At 38.7% G+C, this 26,361-nt stretch overlaps 2 protein-coding genes across 3 annotated transcripts; one reads left to right on the top strand and one right to left on the bottom strand.

The window, feature by feature from the left end:
• The first annotated feature begins 1,474 nt into the window (after positions 1 to 1,474).
• LOC145788599 (uncharacterized) lies at positions 1,475 to 5,202 on the top strand. Of its 2 annotated transcripts, XM_082906568.1 has the most exons (2): positions 1,509 to 1,686; positions 2,233 to 5,202. In XM_082906568.1, exon 2 carries the CDS (start codon positions 2,408 to 2,410, stop codon positions 5,048 to 5,050), a length of 2,643 nt encoding a protein of 880 aa, XP_082762694.1. In that variant the 5' UTR covers positions 1,509 to 1,686; positions 2,233 to 2,407; the 3' UTR covers positions 5,051 to 5,202. The 2 variants fall into 2 exon arrangements, with proteins under 2 accessions (XP_082762693.1, XP_082762694.1); XM_082906567.1 differs by having other exon boundaries at positions 1,475 to 5,202.
• Positions 5,203 to 6,263: 1,061 nt separating this feature from the next.
• Positions 6,264 to 26,093, bottom strand: LOC145807759 (kinesin-like protein KIN-12E). The gene is made up of 21 exons (XM_082906569.1): positions 25,732 to 26,093; positions 24,479 to 24,634; positions 24,286 to 24,369; positions 23,866 to 23,985; positions 22,874 to 22,987; positions 22,621 to 22,713; positions 21,860 to 21,949; positions 21,711 to 21,781; positions 21,528 to 21,602; positions 21,313 to 21,400; positions 20,689 to 20,747; positions 17,122 to 17,185; positions 16,778 to 16,843; positions 11,379 to 11,532; positions 11,183 to 11,295; positions 10,643 to 10,878; positions 10,136 to 10,205; positions 9,962 to 10,018; positions 9,008 to 9,067; positions 8,832 to 8,911; positions 6,264 to 8,546 (listed from the first exon to the last, which is right to left on the bottom strand). Exons 1-21 carry the CDS (start codon positions 25,954 to 25,956, stop codon positions 6,473 to 6,475), a joined length of 4,149 nt encoding a protein of 1,382 aa, XP_082762695.1. The 5' UTR covers positions 25,957 to 26,093; the 3' UTR covers positions 6,264 to 6,472.
• Positions 26,094 to 26,361: the final 268 nt, after the last annotated feature.

Here is a 26,361-nt window from a genome sequence, read left to right as displayed (position 1 = left end):
GTTTATTTCAATTGTCATAATTCTGGCGAAATATTAAGACACCAATCACAAAATTATACAAAAAAGAATTTACACACAAAATATACAGAATAATATTTTGTAATAAAATTTCAATAATAAACAATATATTACTACTATATTATCAAAGAAAGTATATTACTACTATTTAAAAAATTAAACAGTATATGACTACTATTTAATTTCCCGAAACAAAATATTCGTCTGTCTAAACTAGAAATAAATAAAAACGAAAATCTATTTTAAGATTGTTATAACCACAATGGTGTGTGTGTGTGCGCGCGCGCGCGCGCGCGCGTGTGTAAATTTAAATATATAATTAAAATAAACAACAAAATAAAATAATTCAGAAAATAATTATATAACTTAAATTCTGAATTAAATGCATACAGAAATTAAAGTCGAGGCTTGTATTGGACACAATCTCCTTAAAGTAGATTTTGCCCTCGCTTCAGTGCTTCAAGTTTTAACCGGCATCTACTTCTCAGGATGCAACGACTAACACTTGAAATTGCAACACTACAAAATCAAGTCTGGTGAACTAAAACACTATTGTGACTCTTTCTTTTTCTCTTAAAATAAAATGCAGAACAGGTACAAAAATAAGAGGACGAAAAGAGGAAAAAGAAAGAAGAAAAACTCTCCAAAAATTCGATGGGAATGAATGTTGGATGGCCAACTATTTATAGAAGGAATGGTGGCTATTCGAACAAGTACCAACAGGAAAAACCTGTTTGGAACAGGAACAGATCTGTTCAGAATAGAAACAGATCTGTTCAGGTGGAAATTGCACCTGTTCGGATGTGTTTGGGTGAAGAAAAAAAAAATGGACCAATTTATTTTGAATTTTGAAACCAAAATTAAAAATAAATAAATAAATTACAAAAGTCTTTGGCCCAAAAAGATAAGTATTGGGCCGGACAAGTCCAATCCAACTTCACACCTCGCACCCGCGCCCAGTCTAACCCGGCCTGTCCGGGCGGACGGCGGTGGTATGCGCGTGTGGTTTTTGTTTTGGGTCAAATGGGTCTAATCCACTTTACCCATAACTCCACCCTTCCACAAACTTGGATATCCCTTGGGGCCTATCTGAAGTATTCCAAGCTAAGGTATATAAACTCATTCAAAACCATAAGCCTTTCTAATGTGGAATAAGCACATTTCACAAATGTGTAGGAAACCCACCAAAATCCATTTCTATGAACCCGAAAAATGCGTGTTGAATTCTCATTCATACAAAAATGATTTTTAGTAACAAAATACACGATTTTATTCACTACGCGAAATTAAATATGAACTCAATGAAAAATGTTAAAAATAATACTTAGATCCCACCTTAATTAATACTCAAAATTAACAACAAAAAATAAATAAATAAATAAAGATTTTGTAAAGCCATTTCCCAAGAACAACATATGATATACGGTTCACATTTTTTTTATAAAAAATTAAAAATTATTAAAATAACCGGTTCCAACCGACCCCTAAACCTGAATAACATAGGATATACGCAACCTATTAACACAAAGGCGAAAGCGAAGCAACTCGTGTTTAAAACCTCCCTCATGAGTCGGCGCAGACCATCCTTCAATCGCGTTCCGAGACAAAACTCTATAAATCCACTGCTACTACTCCACAACCACATGTATAACTAGCCCACATAGAATTGTAAGCACTTTCTCTTTCACAATCCCTCTTCTTTCTCTTCTCTATCTAGGGTTTTTCTGCTTCTTTTTCTATCTCCACCGCAATTCGGTTTCTGGGTTCTTGGCTTTCTGTGATTTATTTTTATTTTTTTTTATAATTTGAATTGATAGAGTTTGTCCATAAAGTTTGTCCATAATCCTCTGTTATTTTTATACTCTCTTTGATTGTTGTCACTTGCAAATTTTGATTGGTATTGATTACTGTACAATAAAATTTAAAAAAAGAAAAAGAAAAAAGAAAAATGGGTGACTTTGATTGTCCCCAAATCAGAAATATATGCATTCTTGCCCATGTTGATCATGGCAAGACTACTCTTGCTGACCATTTGATTGCCTCCTATGGGGGTGGAGTACTTCACCCCAAGCAAGCTGGTAGGCTTAGATTCATGGATTATCTTGATGAAGAACAGAGGAGGGCTATAACAATGAAGAGCTCTTCCATATCTCTTCAATACAAAGACCATTCTATAAATCTTATAGACTCTCCTGGTCACATGGATTTTTGTAGTGAGGTATCTACCGCTGCGCGGTTGAGTGATGGGGCTTTAGTCTTGGTGGATGCTGTTGAGGGCGTCCACATTCAGACCCACGCAGTCTTGCGCCAAGCTTGGATTGAAAAGCTTACTCCTTGTTTGGTACTCAATAAGGTTGATAGGTTGATTTGTGAATTGAAGTTGAGTCCAATGGAGGCGTATACTCGTTTGCAAAGGATTGTTCACGAGGTTAATGGAATTATGAGTGGATACAAGTCAGAGAAGTATCTTTCGGACGTTGATTTGATGCTTGCAGGTCCATCTGGGGAAGTGGATTTTGAGAATCATGAGTTTGTAGAGGATGATGAGGAAGATACGTTTCAACCACAAAAGGGGAATGTTGTTTTTGTGTGTGCATTGGAAGGGTGGGGTTTTGGTATTAGTGAGTTTGCGGAGTTCTATGCTTCGAAGCTTGGGGCTAGCACAGCTGCGTTACTGAAAACTTTATGGGGTCCTCGGTATTTCAATCCCAAGAATAAGATGATTGTGGGTAAGAAGGGATTAGGTGGAGGAAATAGTAAGGCTCGACCCATGTTTGTGCAATTTGTGCTTGAGCCACTTTGGCAGGTTTACCAGGCTGCTTTGGAAGCTGATGGGGACAGAGCGGTACTTCAGAAAGTCATTAAGTCATTCAATTTGTCTATACCTCCTCGTGAACTTCAGAACAAGGATCCAAAAGCCGTGCTTCAAGCTGTCATGAGTCGCTGGCTTCCTTTGTCGGATGCAATCTTATCTATGGTAGTTAAGCATATGCCAGATCCGATTGCTGCCCAATCTCTACGGATAACACGTTTGATTCCTAAGAGAGAAGTTTTAAATGATGGGATTCCTTCGGATGTGCTTGCTGAAGCAGAGCTTGTTAGAAAATCTGTTGAGGTATGTGATTCAAGCCCTGAAGCGCCATGTGTTGCCTTTGTATCTAAGATGTTTGCCATTCCTGCAAAATTGCTACCTCAAAGGGGCTTATACGGTGAGATTTTAAACAATTCTACCGATGATGGTGAATCTGACGAGTGTTTCCTTGCATTTGCAAGGATTTTTAGTGGGGTTCTTTGTTCAGGGCAGAGGGTTTTCGTGCTTTCTGCATTATATGATCCATTAAAAGGGGAATCAATGCAAAAGCATGTACAGGAAACTGAGTTGCATTCATTGTATCTAATGATGGGTCAAGGCTTGAGACCAGTGGCATCTGCAAAGGCTGGGAATGTTGTGGCTATTAGGGGCCTTGGCCAGCATATATTGAAAAGTGCTACTCTTTCATCTACAAAGAATTGTTGGCCTTTCTCAAGTATGGTATTCCAGGTTTCTCCCACCCTTAAAGTTGCAATTGAGCCTTCTGATCCAGCTGACATGGGTGCACTCATGAAAGGCTTGAGGCTCTTGAACCGTGCAGACCCATTTGTAGAGGTCAGTGTTTCTTCTAGAGGAGAGCATGTTCTTGCTGCTGCAGGAGAGGTTCATCTCGAGAGATGCATAAAAGATTTGAAGGAGAGATTCGCAAAAGTAAGCTTGGAAGTCTCACCACCTCTGGTTTCCTATAGAGAGACTATTGAAGGTGAGGCATCCAATCCATTAGAAACTTTGAAGTTGTTTAGTGGGACCTCCGATTATATTGAGAAGACAACACCAAATGGTAGATGTGTTGTTCGAGTGCTGGTCATGAAGCTTCCACCTGCTCTAACTAAGGTGCTTGATGAGAGTTCTGATCTGCTTGGAGGCATTATTGGAGGCAAATGGGGCCATACTGACAAAATCTTGGAAACTCAGAGAACAAGCATTGTGGAAGATGACAATCCAATTGAAACGCTTAAGACACGAATAACAGATGCTATTGAGAGTCACATTCCATCTGAGAGTACAGAGATTGACAAGGATCGGGCTGAGAAGTGTAAAATATTGCGGGAAAGGTTTCTTAAGAGAATCTGGGCACTGGGTCCTCGACAGGTCGGTCCTAATATACTCCTCACCCCGGATTCCAAAGGAAAGACAACTGATTGTTCTGTTCTCGTTCGGGGTTCCCCTTATGTGTCTGAGAGATTGGGTTTTGTGGGTTCATCTACCAATGGTGATGTAGCTTCTGAGGCATCGTCTGTAGAGACTCATGCTCTGTACCAAGAAGCGGAGAGTCTTGAGAGCAGTGTTGTGTCTGGATTTCAGCTAGCTACAGCATCCGGCCCTTTGTGTGACGAGCCCATGTGGGGTTTGGCATTTGTTGTTGAGGCTTGCATTTCACCATTGATTGGGCAATCAAATGAATCTGAAACTTCTTATCAACAACCAGAGCAATATGGCATCTTCACTGGGCAGGTGATGACAGCTGTCAAGGATGCCTGTAGGGCCGCTGTGCTTCAGAAGAAACCCCGGCTTGTGGAAGCCATGTATTTTTGTGAGTTGAACACGCCGACTGAATATTTGGGTCCTATGTATGCAGTGCTTGCTCGGAGGAGGGCTCGAGTTTTGAAGGAAGAAATGCAGGAAGGGTCTCCATTATTCACTGTGCATGCCTATGTGCCTGTTGCTGAGAGCTTTGGATTTGCAGATGAGCTGAGGAGATGGACTTCTGGGGCTTCAAGTGCTCTACTTGTTCTTAGTCATTGGGAAGCACTTGCTGAAGATCCTTTCTTTGTACCAAAGACAGAAGAAGAGATTGAAGAATTTGGAGATGGTTCTAGTGTTCTACCTAATACAGCAAGGAAACTCATTGATGCTGTGAGGCGGCGGAAGGGTCTCCCAGTGGAGGAAAAGGTAGTCCAGCATGCTACAAAGCAGAGGACTCGGGCACGTAAAGTGTAGGAAGTTTATTTTTTTGCAAGAAAGGGACATACTTTATGCGCAAACTTGAATTTTGATGCCAGTTTGGTTAAAGAATGATGATGAGTTCCCAATGTTTTTTTAAAGTGTTGTATGAAATTCTTGGTGATATATGAAAGGTATTTTTGGAATCATGGCCTCTTGTATTTTAGAATACCATGTTAAGTGATTTTACATCTTAGTTGGTTAAGTGTTTTTGGTTGGTCAGCTAACTTGGATTATAGTGTCAACATTGAATTTGGATGCATTTGGAGTATTCCTTAATTGTTTCAATCTCATGGAGATCAATTTTCTGTGAGATTTTCTTGTTATGGCACTCGTGTTTGTGCGTGACATTCTAGTAACTACATGAACATGCAGGTGTGACTTTGAGAGTTTTGACTCTAAAATATAACTAAAACGAAACTATTTTTTGTGATAGTAAGGTCACTGAGAAAATTTTGTTTTAGCATTCAACCCTAGAAGAAAATCACCAAATTCAGAAAATTTAAATTGATTGTGGTTTTGGCCTCCTACAATTATCTAGATTTTCACCCAAGTTTTATTTCCACCTTCACATGATGGTGAGTGTAGTTAATGGTTAGAAATGTCCTCTTCTTTGCATGCTAGTGTAGTTATAAGTAAATTTCATTAGGTCAAAGTCTCACATATGTGCAGAAAGATTCCAACACCACTATTGTTCCCCACAACACATTTTACAAAGTTCAATGTTATCCAGATTAGTCAACATTTATATGTTTTGATGCAACAAGATGTTATTTGTAACTAGTTTTGTCAAATACACGTGTGTGTGTGTGTGTGTGAGATTGGCGAATCTTGTGAAGAAAGAGCAAAAAGAGGCAGTCTCAGAACAATTAAGAGGCCAAAGATGTTGCGGATGCTACTGAAGGTTGTTCATTCATGTTAAACTGCAACCTTGTTTTGCTTCAAACTGTAATGTGTGTTGTCAAAATTTTTGATCGACTGTTCCAGTGATTTCATTGTTGCTTTTCCCAAGCTTATGGTTTAGAAGACATGTCGTGCAGAACTGGTTTAGAAGAAACAGCTGATTCTTACAGTTCCTCACCTTTCCGAGTTTCATTAAGACAGTAGATAATTTTTATACCTCTCCACCTTGGTAATCCTAAAACAACAATTCAATCTTTTTCAGTAAAACTTTCAGAGTTTGAGGTATGCCTGTTAAATATCAATTGCCTTGTCACTAAGATTTCCTTCTCTTTTTATATCAACAGGATATGAGTCCAATCCATGGAAGAGGAAGAACAACAAACCATTTACTTATCAAATCAAAATGACATTACATTAATCAGACATCAATTGTTGACAATATTAAAAAAAATGTAGCAGTCACCAGTTTGCCTCCTGGGAGTATAAGGTGAACATTGTGACAGTTAAATGGAAGACTCAACTGTCATCTCCAAGCAATGACTTCAACTCCAGAACTGACATCCTAATTTCTTGGATCTCTTCCAAGCACGAATCGCATCTTACGATCTCCAATAGTTGGTTCTTCTTCTCAGTTGCTGCAACTTTTGCTGTTTGTAACTCTGTTACATGGCTAAATTCCATCTTCAATTCTTCTTCCAAGATTTTCATCTCTTCCTCTTTCAACTCTGCTTCAAACACATGTTGGTGGTATTCAAGAATCATATTCTCAACTTCGGTGCTTCCGTTCTCTTTCATCTCCAATAGCATCTCTTTTTCTTTGATGATAGCCTGAAGCTTGTGCTCCATCTCCTCCGCAGATGTCGAACCTTTTTGTACGTCTGTTTGAACAACTTGCACTTCACTCTCCACTTCCCTCAATTTCCTGTTCAAATCTTCAACTTCCTTTCTCATGATTCCAATCTTTTCTTGTGCTTGTTTCATCTCAGTTTGTATCTTGGTCTTCTCCTCCTCAGACTTGAGTAACTCAGTAGCTTTACCACTCAAATGCCAGTTTCTCTGGGAGTGGGGAACATCTGTTCTCTCAATGTTTTCTATGGCAAATAGAACCTTTTCACTCTCTAGTCTTTGATTTTCTTCCTCTATTTTTGATTTCAACTGTGCAAGGTCACTCGTTAGTTCAACTTCGAGTTGTTGAAACTTTCTCAGAGCATCCTCAATTTCATTCTTACGGACTTGAAGGCAGGCTAATTCCTCTTTCTTTCGGTCCAGGTAAGACAATGACGCATTTACCCTTGCCCTTGCTTGAACTTCTCGCTGTTCAAAGTAACCAACTGATGAAGAAAAGCTTGAAATCGAGTATTTGAGAGCCGTTAATTTTCTATCTATTAGACCTCTTCTTTCATGCATCTCACAAGAAAGGGATTCCAGAGATGCATACTCTTGCTTCTTCATCTGAATAGCTTCTTCCATTGCTTCAATTTCTTTCGAGAGCTTATCAACCTCAGTGATTGCTTTCTCCAGTGACCAAAATACGCTAACGGTTTGGGCAGAATTTAGCAGCTTCTCTTGTGCTCTGTCCAACTTCGTTCTAACCAAATCCAAATCTTCGGAGACCTTTACCATAGTGAGATTCAATGACTTCGTTTCCAAGTCGGAATCATTTTCAAAATCAGTCTGGTTCTCTGCAACTACCTGAGGATCCTCATGACATAAGTTGGATCCATCTTGCATGTCCAAGCTAGGAAAATCAGTTTCCTCCACTAAAACCTTGCTTTCATCTGATGAGGTAGGTTTCTCTAATTCGGGAATTTCCATTCCAATTTGCTCATGTTGCCCTGAGTTCGCTCCTGCACAGGTCGGTGGTTCATCTACCTCAAGACTATCATTTTCTTGGGAATTTCCGGAACATTGGAGACTTTCTCCTCCATCATGCATGTATGATCCAAAGCAATTAGTTTCCTCCCTCATAAGTTCCTCTCCAGAAACATGATGTTCGTCTGGGTTGTGACATTTACCTCCATCCACTTCAACAAGCTTTTCTGGGTAATTAATTTTTCTAATTTCAACAATGTTCTGTCCTCCAAAAGAAAGCATTCTTTTAAATTCATCCCTCTCTTGCATGGCTTTTTCATATAGAGCCATTAATTTCTCATTCTCTTCATGCATTTCAGTAAGTTGATGCTCTAGATTTTCAACTTCCCTTTTCACCTCTAGCTCCTTCTCTTCACCAAATTCACCAAAATGATTGCTATGGTCTTCAGTTTTGTATTCTTGAGGATCATGAACTTTAACCATGCTTTTATCTGCATTTTCTGAATTTGCTCGATCATACAGTTCAATCAGTTTGTTGTTATCCTCAATTAAGACCTTAAGCTTCTTTTGCAATTCGTCATTTTCTTTGGACAAAATAATTGCTGTTTCATGAGCTTCTGCTTCTCTTTGGTTTGCAGCTGCAATGGCATCAACCATTGCCTTAAGCTCCATCTGATCATTCAAAGCAATATTAGGTATTTGCAATTTCTGTGCTTCTTCCTTCTGCACTTTCGAAGATCTCTCTGCTTCTAGCTCAGTTACGAAATCAGTAACATGCCTGCATGATATTAAGTTAGAGAACATGATAGCTGGAAAGAAAGATCGTTTCATTTATTTATATAGATAGATAGAAAACTAAACAAGAACCCTACATTTTTTGGGATAAATTTTCTTTTTCATTTTTGTATTTATTTATTTGTTATATATATTAGAGAAGCATCATCAAGTAGGAATAAAAGCAAACAAGGTAGAAATAATCTTATGAATTTAGAAACATCAGCAATTTTTCTAATTGCGATAACTGGGATTGGATAGGAGAAGCCAATTAAAAAGGAAATAATACCTTTCAAATTTATCTTTCTCTTCAAGGCAGAAGTTTAGTTTCTTGCGTAATGTGTCCATTTCTGATTGGTTTTGAATGGCCTGTAACAGAACTCTTATGTTTGTAAATGTAGTTCATGTGGTTGGGAAGGCAATGCTTCAGAATTAGAAACACGTTACTCTTTCAAAGCAGATTACCTGCATGCGGAGAAACTCATTTTCCTCGTTAATTGAAGTATGCCAAGGCGATCCTGGCTCCTGTATAATATATACATATAAGCAACCAATAGTTAGCACTTGAAATTTACAATATTGACAACAACAAAACAAAACAAAACAAAAAACAACGAATTTAATATAATAAAAAAAAAAATCTAAATTGAAGCCACATGATAATTAGGAATAAGTGATATGCAGGCAGTTGGTGTGGCTGGCAGTTTTGATATGCTGTCCACTTGCTTTATGTTTTTGCCACTTGGAAGAAGCAAGAGAGTATTTTTGAAAAATGTATACTGACATGAACAGGAATAAGTGAATTAAGGATTATTGTCAAAGGGATGGACTAAATTAAGGAAAGGGATGGACTAAATTAAGGAACACACACATCAAGTATGTCCTTCCTTTAGTCAGTGATTTATTGTCATTTCATTTCTAAAAGCATATGTAAGCAACAAATTAGTTTTTGTTCTTGTGCTCTCTAATACAGTTTCTGCTTTCTAATTAGAAAAAAGAAAAAAAGAACTTGGTCTGGTTTCCTTCAATTATTAAGTTTGGAAGATGTACTAGATAAAAAATAAATAAATAAAAGAGTAGTTTAGTCATATAAATCCATTGGTCAAGCAGCTTGCAGATGTTGCAATTTGATATTCTATAATTGACATTTGACAATATATAAATTCAACCTAAAATTTAAGTTACATTTACTGATCTGCAAATTTGAATATGCTAGAAACATGATTAGGAAATAACCTTAGTGGAAACCAGTAGATCACCATCACTTTGAATATCAATTGCCGAATCTGAATTTCCTTTCTATAGCATAAAAATATTTGTAAGCTTTGATAATTAAAAAAGACACAATATCTGTCAAAATCATTCATATTTCATATTTACATTTTATAAAAAGTAAATAAATAAAAACTAGGGAAGAACCTGAACAATTGAAGCATCTGAATCATGCATAAGTTTCCAATCAAGTGCTTCCAGTAACTGCAATTTACTCGCATGGTAAAAGTTTCTATTTCAGGAAGCATGGCGATACGAAAAAAGAGTGAATACAAGAGCAGGGAAAAGAAGTCTCAATAATTTGGGATCTGTTTTTCGCACCTTATTCTGTAATATCGTGATCTGTTCATTCATCCTTTCTCGTTCACCTTCCTCACAAAAAGACTTCAATCTGCATGTTGGGTCATGAATACCAATAAAATTTCAAAATAAATTGTTAGAACATTTAATGAATTGTATTCAAGGAACATAATTCATTAATGCATGACGTATCTCCAGATAGAGCTAGGGAGTATCTATGTTATTTTTCTTTATTGAATATTTACATTATACTTTTATTGTGAATTTTATAGACTTTTCCTCCTGATGTTGTACACAATTTCAATTCTAACTCAAGTTGTATTTCTATTCTTAGACAGGTAATTGGCACTTGTCGATCATTATATGTTCAAATTCACTCGTTGGCTAAAATCAAGAAAACTATTGATATTACACATTTTCCTCCATACCATAAATATTTGTATTTGAAGTTGATATTTGTGCCTGTATTGCATTTTAGAGAAATACAGAGAATGCATGGAAAAAATACAAATAAAAACAGTTACATGCCTTCTAATTTCTTCTTTTAACTTCAAATTTTCCATGGCAAATCTTGTCACTTCCTGGTTCCTGTCCACCTGGGTGCGTATGACCTCTATTTCCTTAAGATATTCCTCCCTTTCTTGTAAAAGGTGTGCCTCAGCTGATATCTTTCCAGAAGCAACTGCCTCCAGCCTCTTAATTCCAGCTTCTCGAAACCGCAATCTCATTTTTAAGCCTTGTATCTCATCTTCTCTTTGTTTGGCCTGATTTACCCCAAGAATGCCAGAATTCAGTTTTCAGAATTAATTTCAAGATCATACACCTTTATTCAAAATATATAATATAGAACAACAAAGCATTGGGTGGCTGTATAATCCACATCTGCACACAGCTTTGTGGTAAGAACCAATTATTTCTCCTAAAGACAAAAGTACCCAGACATTTCATAATTTTAAGCCACTTCATTCTGTTCTCATATTAAATTCTTTTGCATTGACTCACATGTCTAAAACAAGAAGTTATCAAACAAGTAACAAAATGACCACAAGTTTTTCAAATTGCACATACCAACTGCATAGCGGCCTGATTTTCAGCAGCCAATGCCTGCAATGCAATGTCTTTATCCTTTTCTCTCCGAAAAGCCCCAACAAGGGCAACTTCATATTCTTTCTTCTGAGAAAAGAAAAGAAAAGAAAATAAATTAGAACCTATATGTCAGAAATGCTTTTCAATCTCAAGAAAGAGTGGTTACATTCCTGTGAGATTCTTTTATCAGATGTAAGTGGACTGATGAGTGATCCATGAAGCCCTTCCCACTTAAAGGATCCTGGAGACCCTGGAAAGGATACTGTCCAAGCATCACTCTCATGGTTTCCAGCTCCCCCATTGACCAGACCTTTGAGACGAGAGACTTCTTTCTGGAGATAACGCAAAGCAAAGATAAATGAACATCTTCAAATCAGCAGAAAAGCTATAAGATTAAAAACTATTTAACTTGGGTAAGACTTTCTTATCAGCACTAAAAGAACAAATGTTTAATCATCAATGTAGTTGCTAATGAGTGATTAAAAGTGATTCTATCTACTTTACTCGCTCATGAATAGTACAACAAAAGGAAGGATTTAGCATAGCCAATTTGCTAAATACATTATAACTCGACTACTGGATGGAAATCAACCAAATTTTATGTTCACGACAAATTCTTATACGAAATAAATCTTTAATAAACATCAGAGGGCATTTTTTATTTAATAAGGTGTTGTTTGGTAACTGTGAAGCGAAGTTTCACATCGCCTAAGTACTAAAGTAATGTTAAGCATATAAGCGTGAGGGTACCATCACCTCAATAGCTAGCTTTTGGGGCTGAGTTCTACTTAAGACCGTGTAACATGGTATCAGTATTCAAGGACAGGTAGGGTGCATGTCCTTGACCGGCACGCTGAAGGTGCTGCCAAGTGAGCACGCTGGGCATAAGGGAGGGTGTAAGACAAAGTCCCACATTGCCTGAGTACTAAAGTAATGTTAAGCATATAAGCGCACGAGGGCACCCTCACCTCAATAGCTAGTTTTTGGGGTTGAGTTCTACCCAAGACCGTGTAACAGTAGCGAAGTCCCACATTGCCTAAGTACTAATTCTAAAGTAATGTTAAGCATATAAGTGTGAAGGCACCCTCACCTCAAGCTAGCTTTTGGGGTTAAGTTCTATCCAAGACCGTGTAACAATAGCAAAGTCTCACATCGCCTAAGTACTAAAGTAATGTTAAGCATACAAGCGTCACGGCACCCTCACCTCAGTAGCTACCGTGTAACAGTAACATATACAACTTACAGTTTACAAAAAAATATTAAACATATTTATGTTTGTTAAAACCTACCATCACCTACTCCACCTACTACACCTACCACCACCCACCTACTCCACTACATCTCCTATATAAGGAGCCCCTCACCATTTGTAATATATAACATATATCAATCAATAATACAATTCTCTATTTCTTTTTATACATCAATTTTAACATGGTATCAGAGCCAGGTTAAACACTTAGTATTTTTCGCTTTACCGGCGGGCGGCAACCTCGCCTTGGCCGCCTGCCGGACCTCAACCTAATTCGCTAGAATTTTCTAGACATACCTTGAAATTTCTTCGAGTCCACCACCACTGCCCTTCCTCTCACTATTGTCCTCCTCCTCACCCTCCCTGGCGTCGATCGTCTACGGAAGGGTCTAATCGCCGTAACACGCAACCTCCTCAAACCGTTCAGCAAAAGATGTATTCTGGCCAAGCAATTCCTTCATCAAAGCCAGTCCAGCAGATGCTCTCTCATTCAGATAATAGCAATCAAGGAGGACATGCTGCACAAGCCACTTCTTCTGGGCATATGTTACCAGTTTCTCCCTAAGCTGTTCAACCTTCGGTTATGGCTTCTTCAAACCACCAGCAGGTACAGCCACACCAAAAATCAATGAATCAAACTAACCAACAGTCATTTCAGCAATCTAGTAGGCAACACCCTCATGTACAACCACAGTCACAACTCCCTATTTCGTCATCTCTGCAAAATAGTTCCCAAATTCAACCTCAAAATTCTTCGCCACCAGTGTCATTGCCTGTGACTCAATCATCCTCGATGACTCCCATATCACAGCATCAGCAGAAGCTTCGCATGCCTCTTCCTCCTGATGGACATCTACTGGAAGTACGAGACCAGACCCTCCTGCGAATCACCGGATTCCTGCACCCCAACCGAACACCTGCGCCACCAGAAATCCATCATGAAGTCGCAGCGCAACGCCCTCCTCATCGCCTGTGCACTCATCTTCTACTGGCTCCTCTACTCCGTCACCCATTTGGTTATTCGGATCGAGCAGTTGAATCAGAGGATCGAGAGGTTGAAAAATCATGACTGATTTTTATTTCATGCTTCGAGGCAGTCACTTCTGTTCAACCTATGACTAATTGTGGGTTTTAAGTTCTGAATTTTGATCTCTTTCAGTGGCTCATGATTGACAGAAAATAGCTAGAAGACTAATTTTGGGAAAGGGACATGGAACGCAGGATGGTGAAACATATTTGAGGAGGAAGAAACTCCATAAGTTCAAAGAGTCAGCTTGGAAATGTCTTTATTCTCTATCTGCTGAGCTCACCAACACAAGATGCTATCTCAATGGAAAGTTTTCACTTTTTTGACTAAAGCCACCGCCCAACTTTTGTCCCCCTCTTTTCTTATTTATTTATCATCACACCCAGACACCAACTTTTGTCCCCCTCTTTTCGTTTCTTTTTATTTTTATATTATTCACCACTCTTCTTTTATTTAAACATACCACCCTCTCTCCACATCCGAGCCCACAGATTCACCCACCTCTGCTTTTTCAACTCTTTATTTTATTTTATTTTATTTACCACACTGATGTTTTTCATATAATTCATCTACCAATATTTTTTATCTATTTTCTTTATCCCTTGTTTTCTTTCCTTTTATTTTTATTTTTACACAAAACACTCCCAAAAAAAAAAGGAAGAAGACGAACTGCACACCAAACTCATTTTATTCATGTCGGGGCTCACCCCGATCACCATTTTACACCAAAAAAAAAAAAAAAACCAACACAAATCGGCACAGTGGGATTTTTCTTTTCCCTTCTCTACTCTACTGCAGGTCTCTTTTTTTTGCCTCCGTCCTGGGCGGCCCTTGCCGGTGCTGCCTCCGTGTTTCCCACGCCACCGAGCACGTTCACTCCCTCCTACTCTTCCACTACAGCATATGGTGGACCTCCAAATCGGAACATCAAGGTGGCCTTCCGCTTCAGCTCCTTGTTTTCCGTTTTCAGCACACTTATCTCTGCTCGCGCATCCTTATACATGCGTTGGAGCAGAGCCAGTTGGGCGTTTAACTGCTGCACCTCATTTGTCCTACTCTGCAGCCGGTGCGACAGGTTTGTGACCGCCGTCATGGTCTCCACACATGACTTCAAAGTATACTGATTGGCCTCAATATCAGTTTGCACCGCCATTTTTTGCTCCACCGACCGCATCGGAAAGTTCAACGGAGCAAAACCAGAGGCGCTTGGTTGAGGTTCACTGGCCACCGCACCAGTTATCTCTCTTGTTGACTCGTTGAGGTCGGGAAAGAGAGTGAGCAGACCACGGGACGAAGAGGCCATATTCTAGGTCGCTGAACGGGAAGACGAGGCCATGTTATGGGTTGCTGAGTGTTTCAGAGAAGGGTTGGTTACAGAGTGTTTCAAGATTTGCAGCTCTTAGCGACAAGCTCTCAGAGAACGAAGAGGTTTCAACTGGTTTGTTATGCTTCCAAGCCTCAGCCTCCGCTTCGGTTTATAAAGACCATGATGAAGAGGCAGACATGCGCATCGCGCGCCACTTGACGCCAGACGACAAAACGGGCACGCAAGCCAATGTGGTGACGCACCTCGTCATCATGTCCGGCACATCTTTTTATAACTTGGGCGCGCCTTTTGATGGCACGCCTTTTGAAAGATTGGGCACACCTTTTGAGGGTGCGACTTTTTAAGGGTCCGACAAGACTCTGTAAACTGTCCCGACATTGATTCCGGTTAGCTCCTTCATGGGTCCGACAAGACTCTGTAAACTGTCCCGACATTGATTCCGGTTAGCTCCTTAATGGGTCCGACAAGACTCTGTAAACTGTCCCGACATTGATTCCGGTTAGCTCCTTCATGGGTCCGACAAGACTCTGTAAACTGTCCCGACATTGATTCCGGTTAGTTTCTACAAGGGTCCAGCAAGACTCCGTAAACTGTCACAACAACTGTCACAACATTATCTGCTACAACGGTTCGACATGACCCCATAAACTGTCTTCTACATCGGTCCAACACGAGCCAGTGTCTTCTACATCGGTCTGCCATAACCATACAGTCTTCTACAACGGTCTGACACGACCATACAGTGTCTCCTATCCATTTTTTATTTTTCAGGTTATTTTCTTGTTTTGTTACTCTCTCCAAACTCAAGTTGGTTAGTTCCTATACCCCTTGAGTTTGCGGGGGGCTGTTAAAACCTACCATCACCTACTCCACCTACCACCACCTACTACCACCTACTACACACCTACCACTACCACCTACTACCACCTACTCCACTACATCTCCTATATAAGGACCCCCTCACCATTTGTAATATATAACATATATCAATCAATAATACAATTCTCTATTTCTTTTTATACATCAATTTTAACAATGTTTATTTTTGGAAAAATGACAACAAAAACCTGTTTGGTACACATTTGTTTTAAAAATAAGTGGAAGGGGTGGCCGAAAGTGCTTGTCAATGGTTGGAGAAAGTAGCCTAAGGTGATTTCTTCCGGTGGAAGGTGGCTGGTGGTGGCCAGAGGTGGTTGTCAATGGTCGCAGAAAGTAGCCTAAGGTGATTTCTTCTGGTGGAAGGTGGTTAGCGGTGGCCAGAGGTGGTTGTTGGAGGTCACCAGCAATAGTGGCTGGATGTGGTGCCCAGTGGTGGTGATAAGGGGTGGGTGATGGCTGGAGGGGGTGGAAGAAGGAAGAAAAACCAAACTTTTTTTCCTAAACAAGTAAAACCAACTTTTTTTGTGGTTACAAGAATTTAGTAAATTTTTGAAGTATTTGGAAACAAAAATAGATACCAAATGAATTTTATTTTCAGTTTTCAATTTTTTTGTAAATATAAATAGAAAATTTCAAACACAAACCATATACCTAAAGTGGACAACCATGTGAAAATTAGTCAAGTGATCATACAAAATCATATTTGTTCTAGTTCCAGCGTGTAGAGTGTTTCAAATGTACAAAACCCAATGTTGCATGAACATTAGTCAAGTGATCATACAAAATCATATTTGTTCTAGTTCCAGTGTGTAGAATGTTTCAAATGTACAAAACCCAATGTTGCATGAACGTCATCTCTAGATGTGTGATGCATCTTGGATACAACATGACATGGCATTCTGGTAGTGTCATGTGGCTGACATGCCAAATGCAGGAAACTAGCATCTTGTCTTGTATAGGAAAATTGTAACAAAACTAAAATTCTTTCCAAGTTCCAAATAAAACTTTACAAGACTAATTTATTGGTAATTTAACAGAGTGAAGTGTCTCATTATAAAAATAAAATGAAAAATGTCAGAACTTGCATGATACCTTGAGTTGTTGAATCTGAACCCGCATAGCAAGAACATCGCCAGAAGCATCCTCATTCACAATAGCCTAGCAAATCCAACAGCTAGAAATTTTCAGTAGTTCCAAAAAAAAAAAAAAAAAAAGCGCCAAAAGTGTGCAATCAATCACAATTGAGACTCAAAACTTAGGAAGACAGAGCAATGGGAAAAAAAAAGAAGCCCAAATGATACATGATGAGCAGGTGAAGTACAGGTTTCAACCCTCAAAAAAGGTACTCAACTTTTAGCATCATAGAACTGTCTATCCATTCTTAAGATGATAAGTAAAACACACACACACTAAATGACCAGGTAAAGATTGCATACATGGTTCTTGATGAATTTAGCACGCTGTGCAAACTTCAATGTACTTAGAGTCTCCAGTGAACAGCTGCAAAGTAATAATCATGCAAAAGTATGTATTTATCGCACAAATAAACAAAAAGAACCAAAGTTGTTGAAAGAAAAGATATGGTTGTGAATGTGTTAGAATTTATCATCACCTACCACCACTACCACCTCACCTACTCCACTAAACCTAACCCACTACACCACTATCACCATCCACTACACACCATCCACTACACCTACATCTATATAAGGAACCATTTGTAATAGACAGAATATGAATGAATATATCAATCAATAATACATATATTTTTACTTGGTATCAGAGCAAGGTTAAGAACCTGATCATTCTGCTTCACCGGCGGGCGGCAGCCTCGCCTTGGCCGTCCGCCGGACCTCTACACATATCTTCACCCCTCTGCCAGAAAGCCATAGCTGAACTCTTCTCTGCCTCACACATATTTGTTCATCAATGGCGACATCAACCCACCGGCCAATGAAAAATGCACCAACCCAACATGAATGATGTCCACATGGGTTATTATTCTGCAGCACTAAAATTCCACAACTTTACGGCCCAATATCCATGATTTTTTTCCAAGTGCTGGATTGTTAAGCTCTCTGTTTTGTTTGAAGCTTTGGCACAGAGAGAGAGTGTGTGCGTGTTCATCTCAGAGAGCCAGTGAGAGTTGTGTATGTTAGGTCTTGCCGAGAGACTTATCGGATAACACACGAAACGCATTGCCGACGAGCTTAAACGCCTCTTCCGAGGCAGCGAAGGGGTTCTTGTCTGGATGCAGGGCTAGGGCGAGCCTCTTGTACTGTTTCTTGATGGTGTTGATGTGAGAGAAAGGCTCGATCTGGAGGACCTTGTACCAGTCCAGTGTTGCGCTTGCGGTGGCGGCGACGCGGAGGATTTTGAAGGCGGTGAGGGTTTCGGAGAGGCCATCGAGTTTGGGGAAGAGACGGTGAGCTCTCTTGGCGTATTTTAGGGCTGATTTGAGGTTGGAAGACTTGTATTTCTGCTCTGCTAAGGTTTTGAGGCGGTGGGCTTCTTCTCGCTCTTGCTGTGTCTTGTCATCCATTTTCGGACCTCGAGGAGAGAGAGAGAGAGAGAGATATCACGCCAAAGCTGCGAGAGCCACATTACGAACCTACCACACCCAGTTTTTTCTTTGTTTATACCTCTTTTTTATTATTATCCTATATTCCTCACACACACTCTCTTTCACTATCACCCTATTTTATGTCTCCACTCAAGGACATCCACTAGCCTCACCCACTACTTTGTCACTTTTCCACTCTATCTGCTGTTATCTTTTGCACTCTCCTGACCGATTCCCTCATCCCTCCGCCATATGCCATAACATAATCATAATTCTCAATTGCCCCACACGGGCTTGTCTCTCCCCACCTTTCTTTATTATATATATATATATATATATATATATTATAATATATTACTCCACCAGCGTTGTTCTAGTTTTTTTTTTTTTATTCTCTCAGTGCTTAGTCCACCAACTCACTTCCCTCTTTTCTTTATTTCTTTTAAACACTTTTCCACGAACAGTGAGCCAGCCTTTTTCAAATAATTTTTCATTACATTTTTTTCTTAAAAAAAAAAAAAAAAAAAAAAAATTACAGATTTGCACAACACTTTGTTTTATTTATATTAGGGATCAACCCCGATCACAATTTAAAAAAAAAAAAAAATACAAACAAACACACCCACACCCACAGTGGGATTTTTCTTCTCTACGCTGCTGCAGGTCTCTTCTTCTTGCCTCCGTCCTGGCCGGCCCTTGACGGTGTTGCCTCCGTGTTTCCCACTCCACTGGGCACGATCACTCCACCCTGCTCCTCCACTGCAGCATACGGCGGACCTCCAAATCGGAACATCACGGTGGCCTTCCGCTTCAGCTCCTTGTTTTCTGCCCTTAGCACGCTTATCTCTGCTCGCGCATCCTTATACATGCGTTGGAGCAGAGCCAGCTGGGAGTTTAAATGCTGCACCTTATTTGTCCTACTCTGCAGCCGGTTCGACAAATTTGTGACTGCCGTCATGCTTTCCACACATGCCTTCAAAGTATACTGATTGGCCTCCACATCCGACTGCACTGCCATTCTTTGCTCCACAGACCGCATCGGAAAGTTCAACGGGGCAAACTCCGGGACGCTTGGTTGAGGTTCCAGTGCCACCGCACCAGTTCTCTCTCTTGTTGACTCGTTGAGGTCGGGAAAGAGGGTGAGCAGTCCACGGGAAGACGAGGACGAGGCCATTTTCTGGGCAACAGAGTGTTACAGAATATCTCTCGCAACAGAGTGTTACAGACTCTCTCTCTCAGCACAACGAAGAGTTTTTCAGACTTTCTCTCTCAGCACAACGAAGTTTTTTTTCCAGAGGTTTTTCGCAGCTTCTCTCTGCCTCAGCCTCAGCATCAACCTTGGTTAAATAGCCAAGGCAGCCACGCGCATCGCGCGCCTCTTGCCACCAGCCGACAAACGGGCACGCAAGCCAAGGCGCCCACGTGCCTCGCCATCATGTCTGGCACACCTTTTGATGAATTGGGCACGCCTTTTGATGGCACGCCTTTTTATGGATTGGGCACGCCTTTTGATGGCACGCCTTTTGAAAAATTGGGCGCACCTTTTGAGGATGTGATTTTTTCAGGGGTCCGACAAGACTCTGTAAACTGTCCCGACATTGATTCCGGTTAGCTCCTTTATGGGTCCGACAAGACTCTGTAAACTGTCCCGACATTGATTCCGGTTAGCTCCTTTATGGGTCCGACAAGACTCTGTAAACTGTCCCGACATAGATTCCGGTTAGTTTCTACAAGGGTCCGACAAGACTCTGTAAACTGTCCCGACATTGATTCCGGTTAGTTTCTATAAGGGTCCAGCAAGACTCTGTAAACTGTCACAACATTGTCTGCTACAACGGTCCGACATGACCCCATAAACTGTCTTCTACATCGGTCTGACACCCCCATACAGTGTCATGTACAACGTTATGACACCACCATACAGTGTCCTCTACAACATTATGACACCACCATACCGTGTCTTCACCAACGGTCTGACACGACCATACAGTGTCTCCTATCCTTTTTTTATGTATTTTCTTGTTTTGTTCCTCTCTTCAAACTCAAGTTGGTTAGTTTCTATCCTCCTTGAGTTTGCGGGGGGCTGTTAGAATTTATCATCACCTACCACCTCACCTACTCCACTAAACCTAACCCACTACACCACTATCACCATCCACTACACCTACATCTATATAAGGAACCATTTGTAATAGACAGAATATGAATGAATATATCAATCAATAATACATATATTTTTACTGAATGCAACTTACTGAAGTTAAAATTTTAGCAAGACTAGTCAGTAAAAAATACTCAGTTTTTAGGTAAAACCTTGTATGGACAGAAATACGATTATTTAAACTTGGGGCAAAAAGAAAATAATTTGAAACCATTTTATATGGACAGAAAATCTAGAGGCAGAAAGCAATAAACAATATCATAAAAAAGAAACACCAACCAACTAGACGGGCTAATATTCGCAATTATAATTGTTTTTGCATTCCCTCCTAGCGAGTCCTGTGAAAAACAAAAGAGAAGCCATATAATATAAATTTATGTCTCACTGCAAGTCAATGAACAATACAGGAACTTGAGCGCTCCTTACATGAACATTCTCTAAACTGAGCAAATTTACTCTAACATATAGGCAAGTTTGACAATGGAAAATACTGGAACTTCCAACCATGCAGGTAATTAATGGGCAATAACTTTTGTAATTGAGTATCCCTTATTAGAGTAGGTAAAAGAAGTGAAAATTGTAAGCTCTATCCATCTAACACCCTGAACCATGAATTCCGCATATAAAATGCTTTACATAAATGACATCCATTGTAGTTAACCTGTAAATAGTGCCAAAAACACATTTGAGTTCTAACTTATAAATACTTCATGTATCTCACAACAATAATGAAGAGAAAGTTAACCGTATTGTATTGCCTGATTAACAACTCTTCTAAGCTACTGAACACTCAATAGCCTTACCACAGCAGGTAATTATATAGATTCAAAGAAAGATTATGTAGTAATTTCTAAATATGATATTGGTAACTTGGTATAATGGACGAAAATGCATTTTATTGACCTGAAGCAAAAATGTAAGCTTTGAATCCCGATAAGGAACATGGAGTGACTTCCCAGTAGATATATTCACAAGGTTCATAATCACAAGCCTGCAGATACAAGAATCAAAAAACTTTTTAAAGAAAGCAATAAATAGGATTCAAACATTCAAGGACAGATGGTGGACTTCTAAATTTAACTTTACTACAGTATGGAAGAAAAGGAGGGAGAACAAACCCTAATGTTGAAAGAGACTTGTTGATATTAGTAGCTTCCTTCAATCGCTCACCTTCAGCACCAGAACTCTTCTGCCTGTGATAAAAAAAATGATAATAAATTAGTTAATAAATCTGCAGGTACATGATTCAATCCTGTCACGAGGGCTCCACTTTCTAATTATTCAGCATACTTTGATGTTACCTTTCAGAACCTGCTAAATCCACAAGATTAAGTCGAGCGAACAGGTGATGAGTTACCCCTTGGGATTCCCACTAAACATGAACCACCGATTAGAATCCCAACACCCAAATAAAAGCCACTGAAATAACAAGAACAACAAGACTGCTCACCTTACTTTCAATGATGCATGTAAACACACTATGAGAACGGCTACTTGCTAGATTCATATTAGTGGCAGCCACCTTTCTGTTTGCTGCACCCTGAAGCATGATTACATTAATGGAAAATAGGATCGGTACGTTTGTTCTTTGAAAGACAGACATGCATCAACAACATGTGGATCACCCAGAAGTAAGCATATATTCTGAATACCCAAAGCAAAACAAACTAGAAATTATTAAAGTTTTATAAACTTGAGTAGGAGATTGAGGAAATCAAAATTGATTGTGAACATATCACATCAAGATCAGTAACATGCTTATTGATGCCCAAATTACCAACTTCAGCTCACTGTTTTGTGAATTCCATTTTCTTTATTTTACCAAAAACAAATGACATGCTGCCAACAAAAGCCAGATTTTGCATCTTTATACTTGTAAAGGTTTATCTTTATACTTGTATAGGTTGGAAACCAATTTTCTTGCTTCCTTCCATTCCTTCTCATTTCCAAAACAAGCAGCTAAAGGAAATTATCAAACTTAATTATTCCAATTAACCATTCACTGCCATTTCAATAGAGAAACAGATCTAGATAGATGATCAATGACCTCTGACCAAGTCAAATGGCTGCGAGTCATTTAAAATATCAGATTCAATTCTATCGTAGAAAACTGAGTAATTAGTTCTAGACATTTGTATACATAAAAGTTATGACTTGCTGAGGTTGAGGATCAGGAACAAAGAAGAAAATTGAGTGAAGCTAAATGCATACTTGCACAAGCTGTTGAATAACATCCCGAGCACATGTAACTTCAACCTCGGTGAGATTATCTACATAAACCCCTTTCTTGGTGTCTTCTCTTAGCTGCAATGCAGAGATCAAAGCTTTTTAAGTAGTCCTTTCAATGTAGAGAAAATAAGATGGGTAGAGTATCCTTCAAAATGTGGCAAGTTCCACAAATAAAACTAAATAGTATCTAAAACAAAGAAACCAATAGATGAAAATTTTGACATCTTGGCTATACCTGTAAATTGGTGGAGGTCGGATCTAAAAGATCGAGAATTTGTTCATTATATATTTCTAAAAAAGAACATTTACAAGTGAATTTTAACTTTTCTTCTCTGCGTGCGTCCTTTTCCTGTCATGCCACAGTTAAAACACGAAATATTGCATTAAAATCTTTGCACAAAAAATGGATACAAGTTTGAGTAGTTGGCATGATATAAAAGAAATTATTCCTCAAAAGGATAAAGAGAAATTGATAAATTATATTTCACTTTAAGATCTAGCATGCACATGAATTTCAAAAAAAAATTAATAATTTGCTGTATGCAAAAGTCATTTGTGTATATATCTAAAGGTCTAGTACGAAAGTAGAAGTCAAGAAGTTACAGAATAACTGGTCAAAAACATAAATAAATAAATAAAAATAGTTACAAATATATAACTGAGGGAGACCCCCAAACATAGCAAATAAAAACATTAAAAAGAATCAAATATACGTCCTCTAATGTGAGAAAACTACTATGTAGTCCCTAATGACCATAGTTCCTTATAACCACTGGATCAACTTATCATAGTAAAATATTTCCTATATGAAGAAGGTTTTAAAATATTTCATTCTCAATGTCAAGGAAAAAAAAAAGAAGAAAAAGAAGAAGAAGAATATTATCCTTTCAGTTTAATCATTAAAAAGCAGTTCACTGTTTATATGGCAAGGCTGTTATAGAAGTAGGGGCATATCATTTTACATAAAAGGAAAATGTTTAAGACTCCTAATAAAACTCCCACAATTTCACCCACAATGATGTGGAATGATGGGGGTTAACTTTTGATTTGTTACATAATCATGTGGGGCTCTACTTGCTTGCCATATCATTGTGGGTGTATTTGGGGGTCTCAAATGTGGGTCTCTAGCATTACTCTTACATAAAATATTTCTTCCAATGCAAAAATTAATAAGATTCTCTTATCCGATTCAAATCTGTACTGTACTTTGATTCAAGCAACAGATACCTTTTGAATTCTTGAAAACAAGTACTCAAAGACTCTTGGTGTCATTCCACAGTTGACACTATGTCTTCGTGCGCCCCCCTCAATGTCCCCAAGCATTGTGTGGGTCTTTCCACTTCCAGTCTACATTTAAACAATTGAAATAAGAAACATGAGATTGCAACCTATCAAAAAAAATCACATAAAAATTTAATTGTCAAGAAATTACAGAGACGTACACTTGACAAGACTAGCAGAAGAAGCAAGAATATGCTCAAAAGAACTCTACTATCCAAAAGAACAAGACTTTCTACTGTTGAAACTCAACTCATTAGAGGAAACTTTATAACATATACACAGTCCCTTAACTGTGAGTGAAAAAAAGAGAAAGAAGAATAAAACGAATAGTGATTAATGAATGAACACATTGGTGGGGGTACTGACTTGGCCATAGGCAAACATGCAGCTGTTGTAGCCTCCCATGCAATTATCCACCATTGGCACCCCTGCCACTTTAAATAGCTCCTCCTGATAAATCATCAAAATGAAACCCATGACATGACTTTTTTTCTTATAACTTGGTAGACCATGACATGATAAAGACCAACAGAAAAAAATAAAACTAATTAGAATATACCTGGTTAACATTTTCATCTGCAACAAGATCAAAGGTAAAACGTGATTCTGGATGCCCAGTCCATGTAATTGTCTGGCAGCTATCTTGTTTAACACATCTACTATATCCTTGCAGTGATATCTCAGAACTACTCAGAGGACGTACTCTTATTATAACCTGCAATCATAAAAAAAAAAATTCCCAGATTAGTGATAAATTGCTTTCTATGACAATTAAATTAAATTGCAAAAAAGCTCAGAGCTTCCAATACTATCTTATCAATAAGTTTTACCAACTTGCACATGTTCAATAACTTCATCAATAGATCACAGTCATTGCTTCATACAATAAAAGATTCTATTTGAAGCCAAATGTTTCTGCATGGTTCTGCATGGTTCGCAGCGTCACTAGATGATTGAAGTTCATTATTTGATCATAATTTCATAGAGCCAATAAAAAAAAAACAAAAAGCAAAATTCAAGCACAATAAAGCAAAGCCAAGACACAGCCTCCTGAGGTCAGTACCTAATTTCTTTTTAGTTTTTACCCTTCATTGGGCCACCAGGAAATTTGAGAAAAACAAAGGTAATCAATTTCAACTACAATTTTGAGCATTGTCTTGGTGAGTGAAAAGTGAACATTTAACCCCAACTAAACAATGCAGTTGTATTAAGCTCATTCAGATTTGAAGTAGTTCTATTCCAACGCAAGTAATTCAAATTTTTGTTTCTCAGGTTTATTTCATTTTTATCCCCTAAACTATTGCTACTTTCATATTTCATCCCTAAATTATCAATTTCATCTATTTAGTCTCTAATATTTTTTTAGATTTCAGTTCATATGGTCCAATTGGAGATTAATTTTAAAATTTGGACAATCTATTATACAACCAAGCATCCATCTTCATACTCACACTATATTAAACAATTTATACCCTACAATCAAACACTCGTCTTCTTCTCCACCCCTCATTTCAAAAAAGTGAATTAACAAAAAGAAGTATTTGGTCTTATGATTAAAGATGTTTAAATTTTGAAATGACTTTTTTTTCCCCCATGAAAAAATAGGCTTTATTTGGACAATTGTCTCCAATTGGACAGTGTTAGCTGAAATTAGAAACTTTAAACAGATGATTTTCTTTTTTTAAATTGCGGTACTTTTGGGGATAAAAGTGAAATTAACCCTTGTTCCTCGGTCTACATTTTTCTCAGCAACCAAACAAGATGCAGAGAGAGAAAAACTAACAACTGTGAATTCGAAATCAACAGTAGTACCTGAACATTGTGATCTTTCCAGAAAGAAGGATCTTCTATCAACTCGAAGCTCTGTTTCGACGCTCTGCCACTGTGATCATCTCGAATCGCCGAGAACTGCAAGAGATTTTCCTTGGACTCTGATTTGAAGAGGTCTGGAGAACTCCGGACCAAGGGCATCGAAGACTGGTCTTGGAAGCCTAATCGGCTTTTTATCGCACTCGCAGCCTCTGATATGAACGGCATTGAAATCTAGGGTTTTTGCAAAGAGTTGAAGATGGAATTGAAGCCAAAATCTATAGTTGATTGTAGAGAGAGAGAGAGAGAGAGAGAGAGAGAGAGGGTTTGGGGGAGAGAATGAGAGAGGAATTGGGAAATGAAAAGAAGAGAGTTGGGGGGGGGGGGGGAGAAGGGGATCGGACGACTGTGGTCAAATGTGATTTTGGATGGACGGTCAGGATGGCTTTTGGATTTCAAGTTTTGTAGACCGTTTGGGGTTGGATTCGAAAATTTTGAAAAGGTGTTTTTGAAATGTTGTAAATTACATTAAACCCCTCCAGTATGCGACTGCAATGTGTCTGTTGGGTTTCATTTTTCAAAATTTGTTTTTATTAAAAAAGTAAAATATTTTTGCACTATTTTTTTTAAATT

This window comes from Camellia sinensis, chromosome 14 (genome assembly GCF_055761805.1).
Source record: "Camellia sinensis isolate YWXY chromosome 14, ASM5576180v1, whole genome shotgun sequence".
Classification (NCBI taxonomy): Eukaryota; Viridiplantae; Streptophyta; class Magnoliopsida; order Ericales; family Theaceae; genus Camellia; species Camellia sinensis.
This window is presented reverse-complemented; position numbering and strand designations above follow the sequence as displayed.

What these genes read in the sequence shown, in the direction of transcription:
- LOC145807759 (XM_082906569.1), bottom strand. Translation starts at nt 25,956, where the DNA reads ATGCCGTTCATATCAGAGGCTGCGAGTGCGATAAAAAGCCGATTAGGC. An exon ending in AGCTTACATTTTTGCTTCAG is followed by an intron (nt 20,748 to 21,312) that starts GTCAATAAAATG and finishes TGTTTTTCACAG; the next exon opens with GACTCGCTAGGAGGGAATGC. An exon ending in TTCAGATTCAACAACTCAAG is followed by an intron (nt 11,533 to 16,777) that starts GTATCATGCAAG and finishes CGTTATCTCCAG; the next exon opens with AAAGAAGTCTCTCGTCTCAA.
- LOC145788599 (XM_082906567.1), top strand. Translation starts at nt 1,967, where the DNA reads ATGGGTGACTTTGATTGTCCCCAAATCAGAAATATATGCATTCTTGCC.